The 14320-nt window shown below is 44.2% G+C and overlaps 1 protein-coding gene across 1 annotated transcript; it reads left to right on the top strand.

Moving 5' to 3' along the window:
- The first annotated feature begins 12500 nt into the window (after window positions 1-12500).
- LOC138869013 (uncharacterized) lies at window positions 12501-13406 on the top strand. The gene has a single exon (XM_070146598.1). It carries the CDS (start codon window positions 12501-12503, stop codon window positions 13404-13406), a length of 906 nt encoding a protein of 301 aa, XP_070002699.1.
- The last annotated feature ends 914 nt before the right edge of the window (window positions 13407-14320 follow it).

The following is a 14320-nucleotide window of genomic DNA, read 5'->3' as shown; positions in this document are numbered from 1 at the left end:
CTTATCATTCAGGAGAAGAAGGGCACAACATTGAGGATTTTTGGACCTTATAAAGGGTGGTTGAAAATCTGATAGAACAAAAATAGGTAGTGCTAAGGGATGAAGAGGTCCCCAATGTAACCAAAAACCCATTACCAGCTCACAACAGCGGGCCGGTTATTCCGATGATCTGTGAAGACACAGAGTTTGACCCGACTTTGAAAGCTATCATTGCTATTGCCAATGTTTAAAAGAATCCCAAAATGGCAGCAAAGCCAGCTAAGGATGAGAAGAAAAACAATCCTATTCCTCAAAGCGTAGAAAAGGTTGTGGAAACCAAGACCGAGGAAGTACCTCCTATAGATGCCATTCTATATGTTCCCAAGGTACCCAGGAAAGAACAGTTTGTGTGGAGTCCCCCCAAAAGGTTAGAACAAAACAAGGTCACGTTGATGGTACCAAAAATGTACACACCAAAGGGGATTTATGTGGATTTGGGGCCGGTAATTTCACCTAGGCTTACTGAGCCTGTGGTTATAATTTGCACACTACAGAAGCCCATGAAGGATCTCACTGCCATCCCCTAGAAATACAACAAAGCGGTAGTGACCCGTCTTGGAAGTACCTCAATATGGAAGAAGTGAACAATGCCAAACAAAAGCATTTTCCGCTTAAAAAGCCAGTCATTGCTGAAGTGGCAGAGGAATTCTTCCGAAGATAAAAACTATGGACTATGATGTCATTGAACAACTCCGAAAGTCTCCTTCCCAGGTCTCACTTTTTACTCTACTCATAAGCTCGAGTGAATATCAGAAAGTGCTGATAAAAACCCTTAGAGAGGCATATGTTCCAGTCGAGACTACTGTTGAGCAATTGGAAAGAATAGCGGAATGATTTTTTGAAGTCAATCGAATCTCCTTTAGTCTAAATGACGTACCATCAGAAGGGGCTGCCCACAACAAAGCTCTTCATCTGGCTGTTAAGTATGAAGGGTAATATGTAAAAAGAGTTTTAAAGGATGGTGGATCTGAGGTTGACATCTGCCCTTTATCAACCATACAAAGAATGGAAATTGGGACTGAAAGGATCAGGCCCAACAATATTTGTATGCGTGCATTTGAAGGCATCAAAAAGGACACGATAGGGGAGATTGATTTGATCCTAAACATCGGCACTGTGGATTTTGAAGTGACATTTCAGGTTTTGGTCATGAACACCTCCTACAATTTTCTCCTAGGAAGGCCTTGGATCCATACCAGCAGGAGGCGTACCTTTTAATCTCCACCAGATGGTTAAGTTTGAGCATGAAGACCAAGAAATCATTGTTCATGGAGAAGATGAGCAATCAATTTACAGGGACCCGTCAGTCCCATGTCTAGAGGCTAAAAAAGGTAGCGAGCACATAGTCTACCAAGATTTTGAGATTGTGGTCGCATACCAATGTGAGGAAGGAACCCCATGTCCTCAACCGTTCTTGTCCAATATATTAATCATGGTTGCCAGTGAGATGGTCAGTCATGGCTACAAGCCTGTAAAATGGCTCGGGACATCTTTACAAGGCATTACAGAGCCCATCACCTTGACAGCCAGTGAGAACTTCTTCGGTGTCGGTTTCCAAGCTATAGAAGACGGCGTGAAATGGGCTAAAGAATGTAAGAATGATGGGTGGGTTCTACCTCAGCCAGTCCCGAATCTCGCCAGAGCTTTTGCTCAACCAAGGTACATAGAGAAAGAAGATGAGACCTTCACGGCCAAAGAAATTGAGGACATCTATGGGGCAATGAGGCAAATGTTAGATGAGGCTGATATGGTCCAGCCGGGTGAAGGCTCAAGCACTGCTGAGGTGCAGTATATAGGGCCCAGTTCCAAGCTTTAAAATTGGAAGGCTACTCCGTTCCCAGTCAGGCGGAATCCCGATACTTCAGTTTTGCCATTTTTTCTGCATTTCTATTTCAGGGTGTAACTCGAATGTCTTTAGTTTATTATCTTTAAAATTCTAATGTAAACCCTTCTATCTCTAAATTCAATGAAATGAAATCAATAGTTCTTCGTTTATGAATCTTATTCTTTAGTCTTTCTGATTTTGTTATTTTTCTTATTTCTTCTTTCAGTTCTAATAATGCAGACTTAAATAACATGACATGCTTGCGGACTTCATGCGCAGATCCTAACACGCTGTCTAACTGTGAAATAATGAATCAAGAACCAGAATACGATGAAGATGAGGCTTTTAGGGAAATAAACAGAGAATTGGAACAATTTGAGAATATGCCTAAGCCAAACTTAAATGAAACTAAGCCAGTTAATTTGTATAGTTTCGAAGAGATCAAGAAAACCATGATAAGCATTCACACTGATGAAATAACTAGGGATGCATTGATCCAACTTTTATTCAAATTCAAGACATGTTTGCCTGGTCCTATAATGATATGCCAGGACTGAGTGTTGATTTAGTGATACATAAATTGCCAACTTACCCCGGTTATCCCCCCGTCCAACAAAAGAAGAGAAAGTTTAAAATGGTGTGTGCGGTGAAATCTGGGAGGCCGATTTCTCCTTGACAAAATGCTTCAGAGGGTGACTGCAGAGGCCCGGGATCTCGAGCCGGTCACATCCTTCAAGATCTGTTGATGCCCTGCCAAGGATAATGCCAACCGAAGTCCCAACAAACGCAAGAATCTCTCGAGGAATGCATCCAGGGTCGATCAGGTCTATATGAGCAGCTCGACATCGGCCAACGCATACGTCATAAAGCTAGCCGGTTGTCCCATCCCATTTCCTTTATCACGCACCGTATTTTGTATTAAGTTTGGGCTCCCCCTCCTATAAAAGGGGAGTCGCTAACACAATGTAAAGAGAACTCCAACCATTCTACTCAAGTGCAATAATATCTCTTTGTCTCATCTCTCTAACTTGCTTGTTCTTATTGGCTTGAGACCACGTTATTATTTTATCGTTTTCTTATTTGTTCTTCATTTATTGCCCAATATTGATCGTAGAGAGCCTTGTATGATCATATCTTAACTGTTATCCTATTCTCGACTACCCCCGACACCTCGAACTCGAGCTAGATATCGACCCTGAAAACTCGAGATTGGGTCAGACATCGACCCCGAGGCCCCTCATCGACTAATCCTACACTTGGGCAGCAGGTTTCTCGGTTCGTTCAACTCCCCGTTTTAGTCTATATCCCCTTGGTAAACGATCTCGGACAGTAAGCCTTTAGGTTTGGTTATCGCTCCATTTGTAGCTCGTATTTTTCCATAAACTTCATATTCTTAGCATCAACTGCTCTAAACAACTAGCTTGAGAATAGATCACGTATTTTTAGAAACCCATTTACAAATTTAATTGTTGTTACATTACACAGACGCAAGTTATCTTTCACGATTTTTCTTGTCCAAGATCTCTTGATTTTAGGTCAAAATGTCTGGTTTGGTAAACAGAGTCGAGAATGACAACCTCGAAAACCATGGGGAAAATGGCGTGGCTGTCCCGATTGCTGGAGCGCCAGCACAGAATCCCAATAATGCGCTTGGACCGATTCTAGTGGACGCGGATTCACAGAATGCAAAATAGGTTGACGAAACTTCTTACAACGACAGGATCACACGACACAACGAACAACAGAAAGCCCAAAATGCCCCAGCTCGGGAAGAACAGGAAGTTAGTCTTCAGGTTATTTTTGAAATGTTGCAGGCACAACAGTTGGCCATTGCTCAGTTATAAAGCCATTCAAAAACTCCCAGCATAGCAGCATCAGAAATAGCTCCCCCTGCCGAGCAAGTACTTGAAAGATCAAGCAATAACGGGTCTATAGCCGACCCTGACATAGTAAAAATACTCGAGGACCTCACCAAAAGGATTGAATAGGGTGAGAAAATGATTGCAACCAACGATAAAAAGGTCGAGACCTACAACTCTAAGGTCGATCAGATCCCGGGTGCGCCCCCGATCCTCAAGGGCTTAGATTCGAAGAAGTTCGTGCAGAGGTTGTTCCCCGAGGAAGATGCCCCGAAGCCCATTCCAAAGAAATTTAGAATGCCGGAACTCCCTAAGTACAATGGTACCACCGACTCTAACGAATACGTTACCGCCTACACCTACACAGTAAAAGGCAACGACATAAAGAATGACGAGATCGAATACGTATTACTGAAAAAATTTGGAGGAACACTCTCGAATGGGGCCATGATGTGGTATCATAACTTGGCTCCCAATTCCATAGATTCATTCGCCATGCTAGCAAACTCCTTCGTAAAGGCACATGCTGGAGCCATCAAGGTAGCAACGAGGAAGTCTGACATTTTCAAAATCAAGCAGAGAGAGAACGAGATTCTTACGGGAATTTGTGTCCTGCTTTCAGATGGAGCCGATAGAGTATCGCCAATCTCTGACGACTGGGCAGTATAGGCCTTCACCCAAGGTCTGAACGAATGAAGCTCGGTGGCTTTAAAATAGCTAAAGCAGAACCTGATAGAGTATCTGGCCGTGACCTGGTTGGACGTCCACAACCGGTATCAATCAAAGATCAGAGCCGAGGATGACCAGTTGGGAGCCCCTTCGGACTCAGTGTACCCAAACCGACTCCTAGCAAAGGAATCGAAACCAAATAAACAAAGGTACTAGCCGTACCTGGAAGACAGGAGAAATGCTCCAAGGAACAACCTACCTCGCAATGATCGGAGGATAGATCAAGGACAGGACCCTCGAGGGCTTGTCAACAGGACCAGGTTCGATCAAAACATAGTACTAACAAATGCACCCCACCTATCAGAATACAACTTCAGCATCGATGTGTCAGATATCGTGTTCGCTATCAGTAAGATCAGAGACGCCAAATGGCCAAAACCGATATAGTCGGATCCTTCACAGAGGAATTACAACTTAGTATGTGAGTTCCACCACACCTACGACCACAGGACCGAGGATTGCCATAAACTACGAGAGGAGGTGGCTCGGCTGCTCAACAAAGGACACCTCCGGGAATTCCTTAGCGATGGGGCAAAAAACTAGTTTCAAGAAAGGGAGGCAACCAAGAAAAATGAGGCAAACAAGCCGCAACATGTCATCCACATGATCATGGGGGCTGCCGATGCCCTGCAGGAACCCGTGACAAGAAGAACAAAAATATCCATCACCAGAAAAAATGGACTCGGAGATATATCCCCGAAGACGCCCTCACGTTCATCGAAGAGGACACTGAGGCCCTGTCTCAACCTCACAACGATTCCTTGGTAATTTCCTTCCTTGTAAATTCATTTCAGATAAAACTTGTACTCATGGACCCAGGTAGGTCGGCCAATATTGTCAAGTCAAGGTTGATAGAACAGCTCGGACTGCTCGACCAGATCATGCCCGCCACTCGGGTCCTCAATGGATTCAATATGGCAAGCGAAACGACGAAAGAAGAAATCATCCTTCCGGTTACCGTGGCCGGCACGACCCAAGACACCAAATTCCATGTCATCGAGGGAGATATGAGGTATAACAACTTATTTGGGCGACCTTGGATACACTTCATGAGAGTGGTACCATCCACCCTTCACCAGCTGATGAAATTCCCAACAAATGACGGGATTAAAACCGTCTACGGGGAACAACACGTGGCAAGAGAAATATTTGCAATACACGACGTGGTGCCAATTCGACCTCGGTCGAACTTGACAAAACAGAAATCCACGCCGCATCTCCACCCCAGGCAATTATAAAGAACCAATCTCGAGGCATCGCTAGCATATCTCACTTCAAGGTACGACCATCCCCCTTTTCATTTCGAATTTGGAACTAACCCTTGTGCAGGCACCCGATCGGAGCTACCAGAATGATAGCACAATCTGAAGACCTCAAGGCTCTAAAAATGCATCCGTTGCACTCTTTTCCTTTGACCGAATTTTTGTCCCAAAAGAAAGGTTTTTAATGAGGCAACGTTTACGAGCCGCCTAAGGGGGAACTCCGCAAAATGCTCAAACTTCCCCTGTGGCTGACTTTTGGATAGAGAAGGGTATTCCCCAAGAAAGCTACTAGCTCGAAGGAGTTTTGAAACGTCAAGTAAGTTTCCTGTAAGAAAGCAATGTATCTGACCAAACGGCCGAACGAGCCATGTCCATAGACACATATATTATTGTATCAGCAATCAAAGAATACCTTTTGTCAAAATAAAAAAGACTCTTTCTCAAAGTAAGGTAACAAATTCTTTCACCAGAAATGTCCTGAAAAATCGGGAACGGAAGCTAGCAGTTCAAAATGCTCAGACAGCCTCCGGATCGAAACTCTGAAACCACAAAAACTTCAGGAAGGGCAACATGGAAATTGCCAAGCGATCAAGTATGATCTAATACAGATCGATCCAACACAACAGTATATATTTACGCCAGGCAACAAAAAATATATTTCGGCATCTCGTACTCCAGAAAAGGGGATTTTAACATGCTCACGGCAAGGGCCCCTCCACCGAATGCATCCTGAAATACTCGGAGACTTAGCATTAACAATTTGGCACACGCACGACCCTAGGATTGGAACTCCGTGCTCATAAAGCCAACTCGATGACTTGGAGACTGTCGTCAATCGCCTTACACTGGAAAACCCGAGGCCGTAAGACCCCAAGTGGGAGGACTCAGTATAACCTGATCTATTCTACAAAGCAACACAAACTGTAAAACCTCAACAAGCATGATAAAATTTTAAGACCTCAATAGGCATGACAAACTACAAGACCTCAACAGGCATGAAACTCAAAAATCCCGAAGTTTAGGCTATACGTCGAATTTGTAAGAATCCCGAAAGGGCATACCCTCGGTGTAGACGCCTAAACTATCACTCGGGATAAAAAATGGCTCCTGCCAAACACATATGACAACGGTCAAACGACAAAAACAACCAAATTAACATGACTCGAGACGCCCGACCATCGCTAAACAAAATCGTAGGCCACTAATTCGAATATACTTCGGAAAGAACCGGTTATAACAGGCTTCCCTCAACAGCCAAACGAGCTTCAACCACGTCGTCTCCAAATTACAAGGCTTCGACCTACTCAGCCTATGACCTAAGAACCTTCCGAGGTGCTCAAACATTGTCGATAACGACTTGAAATCGAGGTTCTTCCAGAACAGACGTCGGGTCAGGAAAAATCATTTCAATAAAACCTTAACAAGAGGAAAACAAAGCCTACAACATGCCCATGAGAAAAAAGTGTAAGAGCCATTGTCGCCAGCCAAACAAGCCTCTGTGCCACACACTAAAAGGTCTCAACGACCAAACAGCATAAGAGCCATTGTCGCCAGCTTGAAAATTGACAACTTGAGGATTAAAATGAGCTCGAGTCGTAACCGGATCCAAAATAGTTAACTATGCAAGCCTTGGGTCCACATATCAAAGGGTCTCAATGACCAAAAATAGCGTAAGAGCCATTTTCACCAGCGTGAAAATCGAAAAAAAACTTGCAGGTCATTTGAAGCTCGAGTCGCAACACGACTCGGGGACTGGACCCAAAATAATTAAAACAACAAACGAACAAGGGCGAGAGATAAAAACCATCGTCTTCCGCTCATGCAGGCATGAAAAAACTTGAGTCGCAACATGACTCAGATACTAAACCCAAAATAGTGGAAACAACAAACGCCGGAGGGAGAGAAATAAAAACGATTATCATCCACTCATGCAGGCACAGGAGACCAGGGGTCCAGTAAGCTCGAGTCAAGATCGGGCTCAAAGATTGAGCCTGAACTGTTGGGCAAATCATAGAGGCCCCAACACCTACTTACGAAAAAAATCGCACTCAAAAGCTACCGGGCCTGCCCAATTAGCTCCGAACCCAGGAGGTTCCCGCCCAATGACGAAACTAGCCCACCGGGTCAAAGGAAACACGGAAAAAGGTACAAAGGATATAAAGCTTCAAGTTTCCTCTTATTTTATATATGCACGAAAGGCGCGCTCTCCATCTACAAACATGCTCTGCAAACAGCAAATACAAGATGGAAAAATCTACGCTCTACCACAAAAGGTTACGGCCTACCAGCCCCAGCCTTGCTCTCTATGGCATCGGCAAGAAAGCAACCGAGCATCATGCTCGACCGCCTTCACTCAAGAAAAAACTTCTAGGAGGATGGAACCCCTGGCGCGGATCTCTTCAAGCGCCTCTCCTGGATTCTACGACGAACTTATCCCTCATTCCTTTTCTCACAATCGAGGCCCACTCCAACTCAGCTCGAATGACAATAACGTCCTTTAAATGGGTCACCACTCCCTCATTGTCCTCGGTCTGACTCAGTGCTACATCAGTTCGAACACCGGTTATTTCTAACTAAGGCCCTCGAGGAATCAGACTACAGCTTCGCAATCATGACCACTCAAATTGAAGCTCGAGCCTGCATTTGAACCTTCAGTTCACCACAAGCATTCCTGACTTGGCTGGCTTCACTCCTAAGGTACCCTTGACCCTTCATCTTTTTCTAAAAAAACAAAAGCAAAAGCCTAACCTCCAAGGTTGAAGAGGCGAAATGCTTACCACAAAAAGTCACCTGCCTCATTAAAAGGTTCTTGTAATACGAGCTCCGATACATCCTGAATCGCCAATGCACCGACTCAACCCCTCCTTCTCATCGTTAAGGAGCCCAAGGGACTCACCCTCATCCAGGGACCCCCAAAGTTTGTCCCTTTGATGGAGCGGCTCAAACCTGAGCCTATCGAAGTCTTATCGAGAGAAAACCTGATAAGAATGGGAAGATCCGAGTAGCAGAAGAATCATGCCTTGAATCATCACGAAATAAAGTCGGCGGACCTCCACGATGGCCGAGCACACTCCTGTTGGCCCAACTCTTTTTTTCCCGGAAGAACCTACCTCGGCCGAGGCGTAATTGGTCGAAAGAACCACTCCTCCAGAGCCAAAGACCCCAAAAATAGCAGGCTTGGATGATGCGCTCTCCTCAGAAGCACAGGCCCGTCTTGCCCCATTAAAAGCTTCATCGCATTATGAGCGCATATCTCATTTATTGCTATCATCCCCCAACTCGGAAGCCTACAACTCCTCCCCCTCTTCGGAGGGTGCACAGCCTCGTCCCTGAGGGACCATCCGATGCCAACAAAGCCCGTGCAAGCGCGGCGGAGGAAGGAAGGCACGACTGCTGAATTCGGTATTGTCGTAGGCAGAATCGGCAAAGGGCGGAGCGCGCCGCCTAAAAAGTATTGTTCCATTTTTAAAACAAGTAATGCAGGTTCCAAAGGTATTGTTTCAGCAGTCAGCTCCCGAGCGGAGCGACTTGTCCATGCTCGGTCTCCACCGTCCTCCAAATAACAGCCGTTAAGGGCATGATCCACCGACGTCATGGAGTCAACAAACCCTGATGACCCCTAGGAAGGCGAAAGCAGCCTCACATCACATATGGGAAGAGCAGCAACGACTCAAAGCCGACCAAAAACACTAACCATCAGCACTACCTTCAGTCTCGAGGTAATACTCAACCCCGGAAACCTCCTTCATAGCAAGACAACACTCTAAAGGGATAACAACTCCTTCACCAAATTGGCACACGGCTTCAAAAGCCTCCGCCAAGGGAAACCAGCTTGCAAAGAAATAGGCATTTTTTAACAAACACCTATATGAAACGAGCTCCGGGTGCTATCCAGGATGGTCCGAGCACGGGCAGGCCTCTGTTCAGAGACCGTCTTCATGAAGTCATCGGTGCCCCTAGTCCACGGGTCTTCGAGCAAATTTCTTCTCAAGGATTATTATGAGGCCCGAAAACATTATCCACACATCCACGCAAAGATAGGGTCCCGACGGCCCGAGGTTATTAGCCTTATTGGGTCCTGTTCGAGAAACCACAAAGGACATCGCGTGAAGCCGTTTTTATCGAACAAGGACCGGGAAGAATATTTGTATCCGAGGTCAGTATCACAGACAACAAAACAAGATTGTGCATTAAAACATAAAGAAAAATAGCAAGTATCGAAGGAGGGAATCAAGGAAATATCTCTGTATTTATAAAAATTTTCGCTTACAAAAACACTCAAGGGGTCCTTACATATGGTTAAAAAAGCTTGCATGGGGATCCTTACATAAAAATGAAGAAGTTCCAAGGATATTCATATAACAAAAGCCTAAGAATCTAGCCTATTCCATAAATGCGGCATCTCCGTCATCATCCCCTCAGGCGTATGACCTCAAAGACAATATCTTCCAAATCAATCCCCTCGGGAACCTCATCCTAATCCTTCCGGAATGGCATATTCAAAAGGAAGAACATAGAAGAGGAAGGCAGGGGAGAAGAGCAAAATACCAAAGGAGAGGTCGGAAGAAGACAAGAAGTGGCTGGATGGAAATTTTGCTTAGTACGAGCTCCGCCAGTACTGCAATTTTGAACCCACTTTTTTAGACGTTGCCTCAGCCCGGGAGGCAACAACCAGCAATGATTTTTGCCATACCCCTTAGGAATCAAATAAAAGGTATAACGCGCCAAGCCGAGAGAGGAGGGTGAGCAGCGATGTATAATCCGAGCCCCCTCTTGAGCAGCGATGCATAATCTAAAGTATCTCCCACGGTCGGAGGAAATCGGCCCTCTGCCTCATCGACCCGAGCCAATGGCAACTGTAACAACAGCAACAACAACAACAACAGTAGCAAAAACAACAGCAACAACAACAACAATAATAGCATCACAACAGCACAACTTTGCCCAACCAAAAAGGGATTGAGAGTTGAGCCAAGGCACATATGATGTAAGATCTTGAGGCCACAGGCCTCAAATATAACAAAATGGAAAAAACTAAAGATAGCAGGAAAGAAGGAAAAAATGGGTATCAAGGGAAGTTTGAATGAGAAGCCGACCACAAGAAGCCCCATTTATAGGGGGAGGGCAGAGTAACCGATGACGCCATTACCGCCCTCGAAAAGCATAACAGCAGGCGCATTCAATGCATTCATAGAAGCTAAGTCTATAGCTATAACACAACCCCAAAGAATGAAGAGTAGCAACATATGGGATGATCCTAGAGAAGCGGAAAGGCGAAACGCCTCGACACTTGTAAAAGGGGGTTGCACCATCAACATGTCGTCATTATGATAGCCCGAGAAGTGGGATGTCAAAATCATTTCTTATCACTTCCCTTTAAGAAACGCGGAGACTATCTGTGTGCGGTGAAATCTGGGAGGTTGATTTCTCCTTGACAAAATGCTTCGGAGGGTGACCCCGGAGGCCCGGGACCTCGAGTCGGCCAATTCCTTCAAGATTTGTCGATGTCCTGCCAAGGATAATGCCGACCGAAGTCCCGACGAATGTAATAATCTCTCGAGGAATACATCCCGGGTTGATCATGTCTATTTGAGCAGCTAGACATCGGCCCATGCATACGTCATAAAGCTAGCCAGTTGTCCCATCCTATTTCCTTTATCACGCAACGTATCTTGTACTAAATTTGGGTTCCCCCCCCCCCCTATAAAAGGGGAGTTGCTAACACCCTGTAAAGAGAGCTCCAACCATTCCACTCAAGTGCAATAATATCTTTCTCTCTCCTCTCTCTAACTCGCTTGTTCCTATTGGCTTGAAACCACTTTAGTATTCTATCGTTTTCTTATTTATTCTTTATTTATTGCATGATATTGATCATAGAGAGCCTTGTATGATCATATTTTAACTATTATCCCATTCCCAACTACCCCCAACACCTCGAACCCGAGCAAGATATCGACCCCGATAACTCGAGATCGGGTCAGACATCGACCTCGAGGCCCCTCATCGACTAATCCTACACTCGGGCAGCAGGTTTCTCGGTTCGTTCAATTCCCCATTTTAGTCTGTATCCCCTTGGTAAACAAGCCCTGACAGTAAGCCTTTAGGTTTGGTTATCGCTCCGTTTCTAACTCGTATTTTGCCATAAACTTCATATTCTTAGCATCAACTGCTCCAAACAACTAGCTTGAGAATAGGTCACGTATTTTTTGAATTCCATTTACAATTTTAATTATTGTTACCATTTTTACGGTAAACAAATGGATATCGGTGACAAGATTAAAGAAGAAGTCACCAAACAGTTGAAAGCAGGTGTGATCAGAGTGGTCTGGTACACCACAAGGTTGGCTAATGTGGTCCTAGTGCCGAAGAAAGATGGAAAAACTCGAGTGTGTGTTGACTATCGGGATTTGAACAAAGCGAGCCCCAAGGAAAACTTTCTATTACCAAACATCCACATCCTTGTTGAAAATTGTGCCAAACATGAGATAAAGTCTATTCAGGATTTGCCTCCTCTGAAAACCAAGAAAGAGGTTATGAGTCTGCTGGGTAGGTTGAATTACACAGCAGATTCATTGCTCATTTGACTTCCACGTGTGAAACCATCTTTAAATTATTGAAGAAAGATGCGGCAATTAGATAGACAGATGAGTGTCAGGAAGCTTTTGAAAAAATCAAAGAATATTGTCGAATCCGCCAGTGTTGGTTCCACCTGAGCCGGGAAGGCCTTTATTTTTTTACTTGATAGTATTGGAGAATTCTTTTGGATGTGTTCTCGGGTAGCACGATATGACTGGGAAGAAAGAACAAGCCATATACTATTTGAGCAAGAAGTTCACTAGTTATGAAGCCAAATACACTTTGTTGGAAAGAACTTGCTGCGCCCTAACTTGGGTCGCTCAGAATCTTAGGCATTACTTGGTGGCCTACACCACCTACCTCATAACCAGATTCGATCCTTTGAAATACATATTCCAAAAGCCGGTGCCCACGGGAAGGTTAGCAAAATGGAAAATCCTACTCACCGAGTTCGACATAGTCTATGTCACCCGCACAACAATAAAAGCTCAAGCTTTGGCGGATCACTTAGCTGAGAATCCTGTTAATGAAGAATATCAGCCTTTGAGTACTTACTTTCCAGACGAGGAAGTAAATTCAGTTGAGGTAATTCCAAAGGACACTAATGCTTGGAAAATTTTCTTCGATGGAGCTGTGAATGCAAAAGGTGTCAAGATTGGGGAAATTTTGATTTTGCCCAGTGGTCAGCATTATCCAGCCATAGCCCGGCTTCAGTTTTTCTGCATGAACAACACTGCCGAATATGAAGCCTGCATTATGGGCATGAACATGGCAATCGATCAAGATGTGAAAAAATTGTTAATCATGGGAGATTCTGACTTGATTATCCGACAAGCTCAAGGTGAATGGAAAACTCAGGATGTCAAGCTTCTTCCATACAGGCAACTTGTGGAAGATCTTAGCAAACAGTTCAAATCTGTTGAGTTCAGGTTTATTCCTCGGTTTCATAATGAGTTAGCCGATACACTAGCTACTTTGGCCTCGATGCTGCCGTGTCCAAGCAATGTCCATATTGACTCATTGGAAATCCAAATCCGGGAAAGACATGTTATTGCAATACAGTTGAGCTGGAACCAGATGTTCATCCATGGCATCATGATATCAAAAGATTCTTGAAAATAAAGGAATATCCCCAGCAAGCTAGCGGAGACCAAAAGAGAAACATTAGAAGGATTGCCACTGGTTTCTTCTTGAGTGGAGAAGTCTTGTTCAAAAGGACTCTAGATTTTGAACCTTTTAAGATGTGTAGATGCCCAAGAGGTAGGAAGAATCATGAACGAAGTACACGCAGGAGTATGTGGACCCCATATGAATGGATACGTGTTTGCAAAAAAAATCATTTGAGCAGGTTATTACTGGATGGCTATGGAAAATGATTGCTTCAGTTTTGTCCGAATGTGTAATCAGTGTCACATACACGGTGACCTGATTCATGCACCACCTTCAGAATTACATCCTATGTCAGCACTGGGGTCGTTCGTTTCATGGGGTATAGATGCCATTGGGCCAATCGAGCCAAAAGCTTCAAATGGGCACATATTCATATTAGTTGCCATTGACATTTCACAAAGTGGGTCGAAGCAGTCACTCTCAAAGACACCACTAAAAACGTAGAGCGCTACACTTCGTGCATTCCAACATTGTCTGCCATTTTGGTATCCCTAAAACTATTATTACGGATAATGCTACAAATTTGAACAGTCATTTGATGAGAGAAGTGTTACATACCGCATTTTCGTATAGTAAAGTTTCGTCGTAAGTTAATCGATGTAAGTTCGGGATGAGATTATTTTGAGATTTTAAGTAATATGCTATTTCAAACAAGTGATAAGTAAATTCGTGAAGGTGAGAGGGGAAGCAAGTCAAAGAAAATGATATTTCATTCAAGTTTGGCATGTTGAGATAAAATACGGCCTGAGCTAAAATACTTGGTATTTATGGACTAGTACCATACGAGGTACCACATGACCATGATAGTAAGGTGTATAAGGTATGTGAAAAGTGAGTAGTATTTTAAGTAAGTGAGAATA

Source organism: Nicotiana sylvestris, chromosome 5, assembly GCF_000393655.2.
Source record: "Nicotiana sylvestris chromosome 5, ASM39365v2, whole genome shotgun sequence".
NCBI classification, from domain to species: Eukaryota; Viridiplantae; Streptophyta; class Magnoliopsida; order Solanales; family Solanaceae; genus Nicotiana; species Nicotiana sylvestris.
This window is presented reverse-complemented; position numbering and strand designations above follow the sequence as displayed.

What these genes read in the sequence shown, in the direction of transcription:
- LOC138869013 (XM_070146598.1), top strand. Translation starts at nt 12,501, where the DNA reads ATGACTGGGAAGAAAGAACAAGCCATATACTATTTGAGCAAGAAGTTC.